The 17,563-nt window shown below is 28.1% G+C and overlaps 1 protein-coding gene across 1 annotated transcript; it reads left to right on the forward strand.

Annotated features, from left to right (window-relative positions):
* The first annotated feature begins 251 nt into the window (after positions 1-251).
* On the forward strand, positions 252-1,345 carry LOC123296613 (pathogenicity cluster 5 protein d-like). The gene is made up of 2 exons (XM_044878160.1): positions 252-327; positions 1,103-1,345. The coding sequence occupies exons 1-2, from the start codon at positions 297-299 to the stop codon at positions 1,255-1,257; spliced, it is 186 nt and encodes a 61-aa protein (XP_044734095.1). The 5' UTR covers positions 252-296; the 3' UTR covers positions 1,258-1,345.
* Positions 1,346-17,563: the final 16,218 nt, after the last annotated feature.

Below are 17,563 nucleotides of genomic sequence, written 5' to 3' on the forward strand. Positions count from 1 at the left end.
TTCATTTATTATTCGAGTCAACTAAGGCTGGGAACACATTATAACAATTTCTAATACGAAATTCTTGCAAGAATAATGCTTACGAAAACAAATTTTACTTTCTTATACGAAATTCTTATCATGTTTTACCAGCCTAAATGTGGGATTGAGCTAGACATAAAAATACAATGATAAACTTTTGTGGCATTATTGGCTGGATTTTTTAAAATACTATATTAATCGGGAAAATGTATTTAGAAAATCATACTTAACAACACTGCTTCTAAGTAACTTGTGATTCAAATACAACTTTTAAAATGAAGTTATTGTCGATATTTATGATTGTTGGTAAGTTGCTTATATTATACTATTGCTTTACATGTAAAATATATAAAAACTAGAGTGATACCCACTCGCTTCGCTGGGTTTAAATGTAAATATTGATAAAGATTGCTCTCACTTATCCCCTTTCCATAACACTCGAAATAATGGAAAGGATTGTTTTACACAGGTAAAATATATGTATGGTTTTATATTTTTTTAAATGTATAAATGTCGTAATTATTCATTGAGTATATCAGAAAAGATGGCCGTGAAATATTTTATATTGACTATTTTAACAGAAATCTGTAATTTATGGCAATGCCAAATGACTACTTTTACAGAAATCTGCAATTTGTGGTAAGGTCAAATTAACTTTAATTAAAAAATTTTTTTTTTTTTAAATTATTAATATATCTTTATAAACTATATCTCATGTGTTATTCTGAAGTATGAGCTTTATTGCTGTATAATTTCATTAAAAACCATTCGCTAGTTTTAGCGTGAAAGCGTAACAAACAAACAAACATGCTTACTTTCGCATTTATAATATATAGAGATTATGGCTTTCCCATAAGAGCAAATATAAATTTACGGTAACTCATTTTCTGAATAACTTACATAATTTTCAGAAAATCTAACAAAGAAAGACAATCAAAGGAAAGATTATTTAGATTTCGAAATTTTAAAAGATTGATTCCAAATCAGACCATCCCTAATTTACATACATAAACTCTTGTTTTACAAGATTTTCAATTGGAAATATTGGTATAAGATCTAAATACTTTTTTGTTTGTTGCAGCTGCTTTAATCTTTGGAATTATGTCCAACGGAGTTGTTGCTACTCTTGGAGGTGGTGGTGGTGGAGGTGGTAGTGGAGCTGATAACGATAACGGTAGTACCGGTTCCAATTCTGCCAACTTGAACTCAGGAAATAGCAATAACATTAGCAATTGAATAGATCAAAGAGAGATTGAAAACGGTATTTAACCGTTTAGATTTCAATGTTTTGAGCTTTCATAAAAATAAATTCAATATAAAATTATTTTGATTGATTTAAAAACCTGAAATTTCCCTAACAATATTTCCATTCTTTTACTGTCAGCAGCTATTGAGATGTGTATTTCAAATAAATAGGATAATTTTTATTCTATTTTGGGCTAAATAAATGAAGAGATCTATGCGGTCGCTAATGACTTACCCGTTAAAAGCGACCTTAAATAAAATAAGTAAAAAAAAAATGAAGATAACAATTAATAAAAAAATGCAAATAAATCGAGCACTAAATTTTACATACTAAACCGGCGTTGAAAATTCATCCTAAAAGTAGTGGAAATCGAAGGCCTTGAATTTCAATCATATGAAATTCAAAGTCATTTTAAAGGCCATCACTTAGTACAAATCTGTATCAGACACTAAAACATTCGTAATAAAACTTTTTTCTAAAATCATCATTTTTCGAACAGGTGACTTTTAGGCTCCGATCTGCTTTACATACCCTGTATACCGGGTACAATTAATTTTATTAATACTATAGTTTGATACAATTAATAAGCCGGAAAAAAGTGTCGAGAGTGGAAAAGTGTGGAAACAGCATGGATTAAAATGAAACTATTTGTAACGTGTTTATAGAACCCCAAGAAACATTCAGCCAACTTAACCTAGTCATAAGGGGTATAGGGTTCCAGCGGGGTGCAAATTTTTTTGAAATGCTTATTTTGGCTAAATATTTATTTATGAATCCGATGTCAGATTCGCACCATTGCACCATGGCACCATTTTCGGAAAACTTGGCAGTACTCTTGTTATCAGACATTGGATTTGTAATAAGGGAACAAAAATACCCCTTAGAGCACAGTTTAGACGATAAATATTTAGTTTGCCGTTTTTGTACCAAAGAAAAAGAAATTCTTTACCAAAAATTGCACGATTTTCGAAATTGCATGAAAACGTGATAGAATCTGTGTAATCGGATACGTATTCAGCAACCAAAAATACCTGCTATATGACAATTTTAAGCCAAAATAAGATTTTCAAAAAAATTTGGGCTGCATATTCTCCTCGCTCGAGCCCTATGCCCCGTTATGAGTAGGTTAAATTGACTGAGTGTTTCTTGGGGTCTAAGGTGCTGTAGTAAATATAAAAACAATTAAACACTTGTAGTTTAAAATAGAAACTGACATTTCAGCAATAAAAACCAATTCAATATCGATTGTGGTTTCCTCGCAAATGGATCTAACTTTCTAATTTCTAATGGAAATCTAACAATGTTTTGAAGCATTGAATATGCCTCTAAACTTATTGAATAAAGCCTGTATACCAGAAATCAATATTATTTTTCAAAAATTGCCGAATTAGAGCCAATTTGTAAATTTAAACAAGTGTAAACTTTGGAGTTAATATTGATTTGTCTATAGGTACGTTCCCAAGCAAATCCAGAACTAAAAGAGTTAGTTAAACTCCATGTCTATTTTTTAGTATTTTGCATATTGTATTCTGTTTAGAGTTTTCAAAGCCCATAAATTAATATTCGATAAAAATTAATTAAAAATATATAAATGTTTAAATTTTTTTTTGTAACATATTAAAAATATTATTTTATGCAACACAGTAGGAAATCAAAAAATTTAAATTACCGGAAACATTGAAAGATCTTTCCCTTAATAAATTACATGTTCCCCTAAATTATTATTATCGAACAGCCATACATTATTATTTGAAATAAACTATGTATACTCAATACTGTATTTACGAATCACGTCTCCTACATGCGTAAATATACGTACGTACATCTTTGTATGAAATACTTTTTTTTATACCATGTATATGAAATATACCAAGGTATACTATGTTTAGTCTCAAGTTTGTAACGCTTAAAAATATTGATGCTATGAACAAAATTTTGATATGGGTGTTCATAAAATCACCTAATTAGTCCATTTCCGGTTGTCTGTCTGTCTGTCTCTCGTCTGTCCGTCTGTCATCACGATAACTCAAAAACGAAAAGAGATATCAAAAAGCGAGGTCGAGTTCTTAAATGAGCAACATAGGTCAATTGGGTCTTGTAAACCATTAGAGATAGAACAAAAGTGTAAATAAAAAAAACTGTTCCTTATAAAAAAATTAACAACTTTTGTGTGAAACATTTTTTCGTAAACATCACTGTTTACTAGTGAGAGCGCAAATTATGCGCAAATTGTAAAGTATGTATTATACGGGGGTATATCAGTTATAAATGGGTGAAATGTATGTATGTGGAATGTGACAGAGTGATCAACACTGTCTATACATGGTATTTCAACAATTAATTCAGTCAATTGTTTGTTTTAACTTGTTTCTGTATACAAATAAATCGATTTTCATGCTTGCAATAATTATTGCTTAATCCCCTTTTAATAAAAAAATATATTTACATATAGAAAATATGATTGAAAGAAAGTATTTAGAATATACTACAGTAAAAGACATATTTGAGATCGTCGTTTATATCGAAGTCTTCATTTTAGAGGTGCTGAGCTCTAAATTTTCCAAATTTATGAAAAATATACCTTAAATGTTAAATCTGCAATTACTGCCAGGCAAGTTAATAAAAAAATTTTATTTTTTGATATTTTGTAGGTATTTAGTCATACTTTGACCTAAGGGGGCTCATTTTGGTCGCTAACTCCGTCAATTGTCTGCGGCGATCCATCAATTTTCAAAAACAAACAGGCAGGGACGCGTTTCTATTATTAAAACAAATTCGAAAAAAATATCATTAATAAAAGTGGAGGGGGAGAGTCGGAAATAAAATCAGTAAAAATTTAGAAAAATTGCATTTTCTTTTATCCTCGCCGAAGTACGGCTTTTCCATTTCCTATATTAACGACGTTGTTTTATCTACAAATAATGTACGTTACGAGGAGGAACTGTAGAAAGTGGTCCACAAACAACAAGTGAGAAATTGGAAATTTTTTTAAAAGTTGATCTTATAATGTTACAAATTGTTGCTATGCTCTATCTAGCTACAAAAATAACAAACCACAAAAATCGCTTTTCCTGGAGTTAAATGCGGGCGAAAATTCCGTGCCTTCAGCTAGGGAATTAAGAAAAAAATTATTTTTATTTCTTAATACGTACATGTCAGCTGCGATCTTTTTTTATCGGGGACAAAATAATTTGGCCCACTTTTTTGGCCTTTATTATCTATATAATTCAAAATGCTACATTTATGTGGCAGTATATAAGTTTTACTGCTGTTGGGAAATAACGTTCAATATGTCAGCTCTTCTATGGGCATTATAACGACTTTACTAATTGTATTCAAACACAATTTTTGATTTTACTTTTGCAAACTTCCAATCATCATAGTAATTTACGAAAGTATGATTTTTATTATGATTATTATAATTATAAAAATCCTAAAATTATGTATTTGTTATTTTAATCGAATTGTCCTCATTTTGTTGCAAATGAGAATAATAGAAATATATCAATATATTAACATAATAATAAATACTAAACATCTCATCATTATACAGTTAAACTTATTTAAACATCCAAAAATTAAATCATGATATAATAATTAATAATGGACAACTATGCCAAGTTTCATTAAATTCTGAATGCAAAGTCTATTACCGATAGTACTACCTTAACTAATTTAAGGATTTTTTTTAAGTTCGGGGAGATTGCCCGATTATTGAAATAAATAAATATGTTTACTTCAAAAGTAGACATATTTAACATAGGTGTTACGGAAAAAACGGTTGATGGATGATTTGTGTTCATAGATTTCTCCAAAACTAGTCGGTGGAAATAAAAAAAACTATTTAAATTAACGTTAAAACCTTAGTTATTTAGGTTTCGATATTTCGAAAACCAAGGCAGATATCGAACATTTTTATTCTTAGTTTTCGTCTACAATCATGAAGTTATTACAAAATTCATCATCAAAGTTGAAAATAAGGTACAAATAATTTCAACCAAAAGTCTAAATTTGTCTTGGCGCACGTACTACCTTAAGAACATTTCAGACATAATTTGTAGCTCTAAAGCAAAGATACGGATACGCATCCACAGATCTTGACACTAATTCATACCCGTATTCTTGGATCTACATTTTTACGGTTAAATTCGTCGGAAAATCACTAGTAGAGTGGTGCAAAAATTGCATGTTTTGAATGTGTCTAAATGTTATGTACATGATTTCGGGTGTTTTTACAACGTAATCATTGTTGTAATTTTTCATTAATCCATTTTTAAAGATATTTAACTATATTTTTATACAATAACAACATTTATTGTATAAAATATCATTATTATAAATAAAATATAATATGATATAATATAATATTATAATACATATATTAAATGTATTCTAATTTATAATAATATTATGGTATTATTATATTCATTCAATTCGAACAGCTGGCCTATTTAAATAAATACATCTCTTGTGCTGACTGACACTCTAAGCAAAAATAAATATATTATAAATATTTTTATTCAGCACAAGCATCATATTAATAATATACAGTGAATCCCGTGCATATAGTTTATCTAAGAAATTTGCTGACAAAGAAACATTTTTCTATATTATACTTATTAGGTATAAAGCCAGCGTACGTTTTTTGGAAATGTTTGTAGCAAGTAAAAAGTTTATGTAGGTCTAGTCCCAGTCCCTTTTCTCACAGAAATTGCCATCGTTGTCTCAACCATCACATCACTAAACTTTTACATACTGCTTTAGTGAACTGTGGTTATTGATTTTATGTAATTTTATAAGGAATTTTTAAACTTTGTATATATGAAATATATATCAAGGTATACTAATTTTAATCCAAGGTATACTAAGTTTGTAACGCTTAGAAATATTGATGATACGAATTAAATTTTGGTATAGGTTTTCATCAAATCACCTTATAAATCCATTTCTGGTTGTCTGCACGTCTGTCATCATTATGATAACTCAAAAACGAAAAAAGATATCAAGCTAAAGTTTTCACAGGACCCAAAAGTAAGTTTGAGCTCGTAAATGAGCAACATAGGGTTTTGTGTCTGTAGGAATCATCTGTAGTAAATCGTTATAGTTAGAATAAAAGTTTAAAGGTAAAAAATGTTCCTTATACAAAAATAAACATTTTTCTGTAAACATAACTGTTTACTCACGTGTGCGCAAATTCGGCAAAACTTAAAAACTATGAAAGAAGAGAAAATTTTCTGGTAGCTTTAACTAGTGGTCTTGTGAAAGTTGTGAAAATTTTAGAAAATGCTTTCGAAAACCAAATAATGCAAGCACTGGCATTCAACACTTTCTATACAGCGTATTTCAACAATTAACTCAATCAATTGTTTGTTTTCACGTGTTTTTTAAGTAATATTAAACTTTAGTTCAATGTCTAATATTTTTCTTTAATAAAGTTTTACTTGTTTTTTATCATTTCTTCAAGTTTACATGTTTTTTCATTTCTTTATTTGAAGAAAGTAGAAAGACTTAAGGGGGAATTTAATGACTTGGTGAAAACAGACTCTAGCACTACAAATGTAAGTCCATAGTAAATAGCTTTCGACATAGTCTATCAACTTTTATTGATTTCACGACTAACCAATACAACGCAACGTGATAGTTCGATAAACCGGTTTCGCTGTAATGTCATAAAAGTTTTATATTAAAATTTTTATCATTTTTAACAAATCTTTAAGAGTAGGTACTGATTTCATCAAAAATATAATAATATGAGACTAAACTTGATAGATATAATTTCTAAAATTTTTTTGAACTAAATCATATTATGTTGAACAAGTTTTAATATTTACAGAATTTTTGCAAAAAATTTTAGGTAATTTTTTTTTCTTTTTATGATTATATTGAAGAAATAAATTGAGCGTGAAATCCAAACAATATATCGTAATAAGATATCGAATTCCATAGTGGAATATTTTAATAAAAAAATAATTTTTTTTATTGAAATATTTAAAAATTGATGATGGAATTTAATATTTTATGATTGATATAATAATAACCTACACAATTTAGGACATGCAGGAGCAAAAATTCATATAAATAAATAAGACGAAAAAAAGTTTAGAATAACTAAATATTTGTAAATGTTATTTTTGGTTGGATGTAGGGCAAGTTGTCCTATAATGATCCCCTTAAAAAAAATATATAATTTATAGCCAAACTATTCGAGATTTGTCTAACGTCGAAATATTTTTGGTTTCTTTATTCAAGTGTTGCAACATTGGCATGCCAATTTCTTTTGATTTGCTCAAATTTTTAGAACTATTCAATATTTCTCAAAAAGCGTCGTTTTACTGACCTTACTGACCTTATTCTTACTGAAGAATAGGTGGATAAAATGACTTATAAAATCATCTATATCAACACATTCAAGACCCGCGGGCCCGCCACACTATGAGGTGTCATTTTACTTATTAAAATTTTACACACAAAATAGGGATCATTTTAACGTATATAAAGGAGATCATTTTATCCGTAACGACATATTTGAATATCAATAAAAAAACTGACCTTAAAATTTATTATACGTCTATCAAAATGTGTTATAACACATCTTGTAAACCGTTAGAGATTGAACAAAAGTTTAAATGTAAAAAAATTTTCCTTATAAATAAACAACTTTTGTTTGAAACACATTTTAATAAACGTAACTGTTTACCCTTGAGAACACAAATTAGTCGCAAATTATATAGTATGTAATGTATTGTATGGGAATATCAGTTAAGTGTGTCTGACATGCATGCAGATATGTATATTTGGCTATCTTTCTTTACTTATATGACCTAAAAACAAACGATTGCGTAATCAACACTATCTTTACATGGTATTTCAACAATTAACTTAGTCAATTGTTTGTTTTCACTTGTTAGTAGTATTAATTACTAAAAAATTTATTACCATTTATCCGTAAATTATTCCCTGGTCACAGTGTCTAAAATCACAATCTGTATAAAAAATTATTATTATTTTTTTCAAAAATTAAAAAAAATAAAACAATAATATTACAAAATTATGGTAGTTTAATGACTTATATTTCTATCAACAAAGTTGAAATCTCATAAAAATACAGGTGTTTTATATTTTAAAATTTATTCAACTAGAAAAAATTTTTGTTTACTGTTCAAAATTGTGATTTAAAAAAAAAAAAAAAAAAAAAAACTCTTATATTATTAGATAATTTTTTTTTATTGAAGTGTCAAAAACATTAACATGTTCGTATATGAATGTCATAAGATGTTTTGGTAATAAAATTATAAAAATCTATGTATAAATGAAATATTTATGAATTATAAATGTCCATATTGGTGGCTCCTTCCACATTATTTCGTTGCGTTGCGTTGATTCCAATATTGTATTTATTTATTTTTTTGGTGAAGTTGGTAAATGTGAAAGCATTTTTATTGGAAATAAAAAAGCTATGAAATATCTTTTTTGGAACTTGGTCGTAATAAAAATATTTTGATATTTAATCAGATATATTTCTTATCCTAGAGTACAATAAAAAAATTTTTAATTTTAAGACTAAAATACAAAAGTAATTTTGAGGTTTTAGAAAAACGATTTTTCTTTGTATATTCTGGGAAATTATATACTCCTTCTGCTTACAAAGGAAGCTATAAATTGATCTTGTACGAAGAAGCAATATATTATTTTCTAATGTTTTACAAATTTTTAAAATTATGAAAAATTTACGACTTTGATGATTCAAATTCAAAACATCATTTTTTTAGGAAAACGTTTTTGAGTGTTTCATAGAACTCAGTTAATATTGAAAGATGTAGAAAATTATGATATGTCGACGATTAAACGCATACATTTCTCGAGGAAAACATTTGAAAGTGTTTCGTAGAAATTTAGTAAATTGAATTTTAAGGAAAATGTATTTAAATAAGCAAAAAGCGAAGATAGCAAAACGCATTTTGTATAACAGTTTATAAATACAAATGATATTTTTTGAATAAAATTTGTTCAATTTAATAAAATGAATATTAATTTTAATACAAACATTCGTAGGTGTCATTAAAAACGAATGAAAATTAATTCAGGACCGCATTAACAATGAGGCCAACGTAACAAACAAGGTACTTAAAGATTAGGTCACTAAAGATAATCCGCCGTAAAAAGTTAAATTTTCTCAGAAGTGGGATTTTTATGCCTCTTTGAATATATACTCTCTACCCTCTCATCTAAATGAAATGAAGAAGTTTTTCTGCAGAACGGTATACCTATGTTATAGGACAGCAATTCTTATAGCAACACTTGGGCGTCAGCAGCTCTCTGACAACATATACATAATACCAATAAATATTAGTTCAAAAAATATTTTATAGGCTGATATTGCTCAGAGTAAAGTTATTATAAAATATTATTTTTTTTTAATTTAATGCAATTATTTTCTTCCTTTCAGTTCAGCTAGATACAAAAGTGTGTTTTTTAGTGTTTTAAACTATTATTTATTTTGTGTTTTTTAGTTTTTTAGTACAAATATGGTGGGAGCGCATGTGTCTATTTTGAGATATGAAAATCGTTAATCCTGAAAATCCTGATCAGTGTAATCAAATAAACTTATTAAACTATTGTATTGTCATCTGTCCTTGATAAGTATGTCAAACTTCGAGTAAATCCGACGTTTACAAGGGGGTCAAAATCATGTTTAAAGTTTCCGTTACATACTAACATACAAACATACTAACATACGTATGAAGCTAATAAAAGCGTGTTAAAAATACTCAACGTGACATCATTTTACAATACTATAATAAGTAGCAGCAGCTATAGGTTGTTCCGTTTGCATGTTGTTGCTCTGGTAACAGTGAATTTTTATGTCTTTGAGAAGTCATTAATTCACAAATTATAACAAAATTTTTTGGTACTACTCTAGCCCAGTTCTTAGGGCTTAGCATAATTGTGCCACACACCGATTTATAGAAGTATATGCCGATGCACACTGGGGCTAAAAGCTTTAATCCGGCACTGTATGTGATTTATAAATTCTCTATAAATTTTTATATCCTCATTTTATTAATAGTAACGAAACATTGATACTAAGCAGATGAATACAAATTTTATACAAAATGACTTAACGTACCATAAGTGTAATCTATTCGTTTCTAGACATACCATAGATTTATTCAAACGTAAAATATATAATAGCTATTTACAAATTATAAAAAAAATTATATAAGTGAGAAACTTTTAATCAAATTTATATATCCGAACTTACTAGTTTTATGGATTGCCATAAAAATCGTTTCCTCTTGCAATTTATATTTAATTTTTAATTAGTTACATTTTCCTGGAAATATTACAAAACTTGTTTATCGTATTTTAAGTATATACTACACTTTAAAGAAAAAAAATATTAATCAATATTTTGCGTTTCAAGTATTTTTGGAACATACCTCTTTCAAGGACTAACCAAAATCTACACTAAACAGACACATAGGATTAAGGTGCTACTCCAATATACTCTCAAGTCTCAAAGTTTTGTCATACCAATCAAAAATTCAAGACCGTTTTTTAAAGAAAAAAAAAAGAAAATAGCATTTTAAATTAGAAAGTTGATCCTCATAAAAAAAACTAACAATTTTTGTTTAAAAGATTTTTTCGAAAAACGTTAGCTTTTGGAGGAAATAACTAAAGAATATGTCATTAATGCATTGAATCGAAAGAAAATACGCTTTAAGTTTATCGACAATTGTAGGTCAAAGTCATGGACACAGGAGAGTCCTTGACAACTTTCGGCTACAGCATTTTTTCGTTGTTAGCATGTTTTCTTTCGATTAAATCCAATAATGACATATTTTAAGTCGTATTTCCTCCGAAAGCGGACGATTTTGGAAAAAATAGTTTAGACACAAAATTTTGATTATGAGTATTAACTTTTTAATTCAAAGTGTTATTCAATTCTTACTGTTAAGGATCTAAATAGGACATTAAAAACCCGGAAGAACTATGCTCAATCTGATGTCAGAACATTATCATCAAACCTCCATCAAACTCAGCAACTTTTGTAAAAGATATTTTTTAATTGGTTAACTACAAAACGAGCTATTAGCCATTATAGATCGAGCACCATGTATATTTCATACGGGCTATTAGCCATTGTAGATGGAACACCCTGTATATTTCATACGGGCTATTAGCCATTATAGATTAAACATCCTGTATTCAGCCACACCCTGTATATTTCATATGTACAGGATATAAAAATGAAAAGTACGGCCGACTTTTATAAGCTGTTCACATATGAATAGCAAACAATTGAAAACAAACAATTGTCTGAGTTAATTGTTGAAATATCATACATAGACAGTGTTGATTACTCTATCACATTACACATACATACATGTCACACATACATAACTGATATTCCCATATAATACATACTATACAATTTACGCCTAATTTGTGCCCTCAGGGGTTAACAGTGATGTTTACGAAAAAATGTTTCACACAAAAATTGTTTATTTTTTTATAAGAAACATTTTTTACATTTAAACATTTGTTCTATCTCTAACGGTTTGCAAGATGGGTCCTATGGACCCAAGACCCAATTGACCTATGTTGCTTATTTACGAACTCGACCCCCCTTTCGTCCTGAGTATGCTGTAAAAATTTCTGTTTAATATCTCTTTTCGTTTTTGAGTAATCGTGATGACAGACGGAAAGACAGACAACCGTGACTAATTAGGTGATTTTATGAACACATATACCAAAATTTTGTTCATAGTATCAATATTTTTAAGCGTTAAAAATTTGGGACTAAACTTAGTATACCTTGCATATTACATATATGCATGGTATAATTAGCAACTAATAAATCTCATATAATTTAGACAATGGCCAATAATATTCATTATTATTTCTTATTTCTTTTATTTTAAAATTAATATTCATTTTATGAAATCAACAAATGTCAAAATGTCTATCAATTTTTCATATAAATAAATTTAATTTATGTAAATTGATCACCACAAAACCAACACATTTGTAAGCTTGTTAAAATTTTCAAATAATCATAATAGATATTGCCTGTCGCCTATTCATATATTTGTCACTATAGAATATAGATGATATTTATGCCTTCATTAGTGCTCGAAAAAAAATTTTATGTTCTATAAATCACGTGTTTCTCTAATGATATCCGTTTGACATAAAATGTGTATTCCGTATAATGTAAATGTTACATATGTCGAAAAATTTAGACCAATAACAACTATCTATTGAACATTAACAGCGTCAGCAATCCTAACCAAAAATATTTTCTTATTAAGATAATTGCATTGGACTCATGCGTACTTTTAATATGAGAACCAGGTACAGTTTTTGAAATTTATAGGACTTATAGATCTTGCGTAATATTGAAACGAAAGGCCATGGAAATGGGTGGAGGAAAAGGCATTTGAGACTAATAAAATTATAAGGCATACCGTTGTCAAAGGCCATGGCCGACATGTTTTCTATCCAGAATTAATCATAAGAAAATAACTTTTTTACACAGATAAAATTATAATATCATGGCATTAAGGGGATACGAACGCCAGGGCAATTTTGGATAAAATGCTTGATTATTATTTATATGAAGTTGGACTAAGTCTAAATCAATTCTGAAAATCTTAGAGGGATTGCCCGATTATTTAAATAAATAAATGACTTCAAAAGTAGGCATATTTAACATTGGCCCTATGGAAAACGGTATATAGATTATATGCTTTCATAGATTTCTCCAAAACTTGTCGATGGAAATTAAAAAAAAAAACTATTTTAATTTAAAGTTAAAAAATTAATTAATTATTGAAAACCAACAAAACCCGTTGTACTCAACTAATTAAGGATGTTCAATTCAAATTCGGTTCATCCGTTTAGTAACGATGCTACAGACAGACACACAGATAAATACGTCAAACTTATAACACCTCTCTTTTTCTGTCGGACCATTGTTCAGAATAAAAGGAATTCCAGAATATACATTTTTGGGCATTCATATTGTAACATTTTCGGTAAGTCTATGTATGAGATGCTTGCTTCGGCTACCAGGAAAGTATATGAATATCTTTACAAGTAACTTACGACAATTTACCTACAACTTAAGGAAAAATCGACAGATAAAATGAAACAAAACATAATTAAGTTATGGTGGAAGCGACGGGAATTATCAATAACGTGACATATAGATATCTTCAATTCATTTATCTGCGCTTCCACCAAAATAACGCTCCCGTATAAAGTAGAACAAAGTTGAGACTATTAATATGGCCAAATAGATTTTTGTGAAGCAAATACTCTCTTTTTAACCGACTTCAAAAAAGGAGAAGGTTCTCAATTCGACTGTATTTTGTTTTTATGTTTGTTTCCTGTTTTTTAAGTTTTTTTTCTTAATTTTTTCTACATAATTTCTGAGAGAGGAATCTAGCACGTAAAAGTGTGGGACTACTTGTATAATAGTATCCAAACCTGCGGTAACAGATCGTTTAAAAAAAAGAAAAATCTAAGTTCACGCTTGATTAAAGTTTTATAAATATTAAAAGGTCATTTGCCAATAATTATTATACACGTTTCAAACTAACTAATAATAATAACAATAATTTTGAATGATTGTAATCATTTCTTTCAACTGAAAAATGAAACATTTATAACTTTTATTATGTTTTCCTTGTGTTGTTTTTAAAAATGTTACAAAGTAAACAACACTTTTTGTTGTCACTAAAAACAAATCGTTATCCAGATTATTTACAATAGTTATTTTTGTTTGTAAACTAATGTATTTCAATGATTATATTCGTATATTATTCTGGTTCTTCTAAAAGGTTTTAAGGATATCAGATTTTTTTCCCTAAAAATAGTTGGGAAATATTTCTGGTATTCGTAAGAGCACACTTTAATGTTTAATGTTAATGTTACTGTTTCCATGTCCAAAATCACCATTTTACTGCTCAAGGCGAATATTCGTACATAATATTGATACGTTGAGATTGTCCCATGCAATTAGAGTCAGGATTGTAACATATTTGTATTAATATATTGTAAAAGAGATATTATTTACCTGAGATGCTTGTATCCTAAAACGGTTGTTGTTTATCTTCAGATTTATTTTTATTAAGGAAAATTCCTTACAAAAAATAAACAACTTTTGCTTGAAACATTTTTTCGTAAACATCACTGCTTACCGGTGAAAGTAAAAATTAGGCGCAAATTATATAGAATGAATTATATGGGAATACTCTTTAAAGGTAACATCGAGTTCGTAAAATGCCAAAATTGGCAAGTACAGATTATTTAAACATTTAATTCCATTGGTATAGTTTTGCATTTCTTGATTTTCAATTTATTCATTTATAATAATTTGTTCTGAACTGTTGATTTTGTCCTTCGCTTTTCATGAGTTCATTCAATAAATTGGCATATATAGGACTCTAAAAATATGTTTTTACTGACAACTTTATTAAAAAAAATTATATTAATAAATAAAATACACTAATAATATAAATTTTATTGCAATTTTATATTATTATATTAAACATATAATAGTCGGCGCCATTGTAATTGGTACAGAGAGTTTGTACAATAACTATAAAAACTACAGAACAATATTACATCATTTTAGATATTTTTAGAGATTTTCTGGAAGATAATTTGAATATTCTCTTTGCTATTCAATTTTTCTGGCACAAAAATACGAACGTTCGATAAGTCTTGCAAAAACTAAACTATTTATTAGTAATTAATTTTCAAAATAAAGTTTCTAATAAAATCTATCTACTTGTGATACGCGTTCAAACTACGATTTAAATATCATCAGATGACTCACGCTATAACATTTAAGAACTTGACATCAGTAACAAACCTTCGCACTTTCAGCGGGTTCTAGATTAATGATGACAATATCGAGGCTATAAGATGGGTAGTCCATTACGATCGTTAGATAGGTACAAACGTCATCGTTTTGAAAGTACAAACTCCCCAGAAGCGAGGTTGATTCAGTTTTTCCAGGTTAGAGGTGCATTAAGGAAAACAAAACTTTGTGTATCAGGTAGCATTGGCAGTCTTTTGCGTGTTTAATTTTAATACAGTGTCTTAGTCAGACATTTCAAAATCTACTTGAGCACTTCCATTTCAAAAGTTGTGGAAAAAGCCAAGTCTTTTATTTTTATTTAATATCTGAGTATGATATGTTTGTTAAATCTTAATATTGACCGACCTTACCAATCTTACAGTTTCGCTGTTATTTTTAGCAATCGCTCCCCAGAAAAGCCAGGAGACTTTTAATCAATAATTAATATTATCATCAAGGTAATATATACATACTGCTTTAAAATTCTTGAACGATAAATCTTTCTTCAGCATTTCTGAAGTTTTCTATAAACGAATTTGAGGGACAAAACACATCATAACTTATTTCACTTTTTTGTCCACATGTTCTTGTTGTTGACTTTGAAAATTTGTTTGCTTTTTGTATAAAATTAAAAAAAATTATTTGTAAAAAGTCAAATAAAATAAATTTAATTTATATTTTCCTGTAAATAAATTTAATTTTTCTTATTTGCGTAAGTAACTTAAATATAATATATTATTTATTACAAATAATTATTTCATAATAGTAAAATTTTAATTTTCATATTTTATTGATATTTAAACTTTATTATTTATTGATTTGTTTTGAAAATAAGTGCATATTATTATAGTTCGAGAATCAATTACTTGAAAGTTAATTATTTCGCCTCTAGCTATTAATATATCTGTGAAATGTTGGGGAAAATCTCAATAATGTATCCAATTTGTGCCGAATATTTTATTTATTGTATAAGGAATAACTATGTTTCTGAAATTTTGTTTGTTGAACTATTTTTTCAAAGAATTTGATCAAAATGATAATTAAAACTATTTTCAGAGTCGAAAAAGGGCATTGAAGGTACCAACGCCAATTTATTTCAGTTCAAAATAATTATATTAGTAACAAATGGGTACCAAGCTTGGCCCAAGAAGAATGAGGCAAATTTTTCGATTTTTTGCAATTTTTTTAAGGAACCCCTTTGAAAAAATCGAGAAAATCGAGAAAAAAATTTTGTTCTGGAATTTGATGAAACTCAGCGGATGGGGTAATTTTGATCCAAAAAGTATAAAAATCGGGTTAATTTAATGATTGAATGTAGAGTTTCTGAGATATCGCAATAATTGTATCGATTTTAGTCCATATTTCAAAAACTATTCGACCAGTCAATAATTGCACCCGATTTTTGTACTTTTTGGGTCAAAATTACCCTATATACTGAGTTTTATCGAAATTGAAGATTAAAAAAAATTTTCGATTTTTTGCAATATTTTTAAAGGTTTGAAAGGGTTACCCCTTTGAAAAAATCGGGAAAAAAAATTTGGGTTGGAATTTGATGAAACTCAGCGGATGGGGTAATTTTGATCCAAAAAGTATAAAAATCGGGTTAATTTAATGATTGAATGTAGAGTTTCTGAGATATCGCAATATTTGTATCGATTTTAGTCCGTATTTCAAAAACAATTCGAACAGTCAATAATTGCACCCGATTTTTGTACTTTTTGAAAAAATTGAGAAAATCGGGAAAAAAATTTTGTTTTAGAATTTGAAGAAACTCAGTGGATGGGAAAATTTTGATCCAAAAAGTATAAAATTCAGATTAATTTAATGATTGGACCTGTAGAAAGTTACAATATCAGCGAGTATCATGGGTAACAGTTCACCACCGAAAAATTAAAATCCATAAAATTGTGAACAAAAGGGAGGAGGGCTATAACATGATAGTCTTTGTTTTAAAAATTGCCCAGCAAATCTGGCGGGTATCTGCTTGTAATAATACATAGCTACTTACATAAAATCAGAAATATCAGAAATAGCGAAATAAAATTTTTTATGTTTTGTAGAATAATAAATTGAAAATAGCATTGCATTGTGGTCATTTTGATAGTTTGGTGGATGTTTTCTATGATTGATCTATGTTCAAAACGCATTTAAATAAATAAATAGAATATTAAAATATTAATTTCCAGATTATTTTCATTCCTTTGATTTGACATAATAATTATTTAATTATGACGTAAATATCAATCATTAGCATTTATATTTTTTTGAACACTTCGAGATATACTGCTCGCTGACATTGTAACTTTCTATATGTTCAATCATTAAATTATCCTGATTTGTATACTTTTTGGATCAAAATTACCCCCACCAACGAGTTTCATCAAATTTCAAAAGAAAATTTTCATTTGCGTTTTTCTTCACTT

Source organism: Chrysoperla carnea, chromosome 3 (assembly GCF_905475395.1).
Source record: "Chrysoperla carnea chromosome 3, inChrCarn1.1, whole genome shotgun sequence".
Lineage (NCBI taxonomy): Eukaryota > Metazoa > Arthropoda > Insecta > Neuroptera > Chrysopidae > Chrysoperla > Chrysoperla carnea.

Bases quoted from the DNA above. Each gene is read 5' to 3' on its own strand.
- LOC123296613 (XM_044878160.1), top strand. From the start codon at position 297: ATGAAGTTATTGTCGATATTTATGATTGTTG. The intron at 328-1,102 runs GTAAGTTGCTTA...TGTTTGTTGCAG, and splicing joins GTCGATATTTATGATTGTTG to CTGCTTTAATCTTTGGAATT.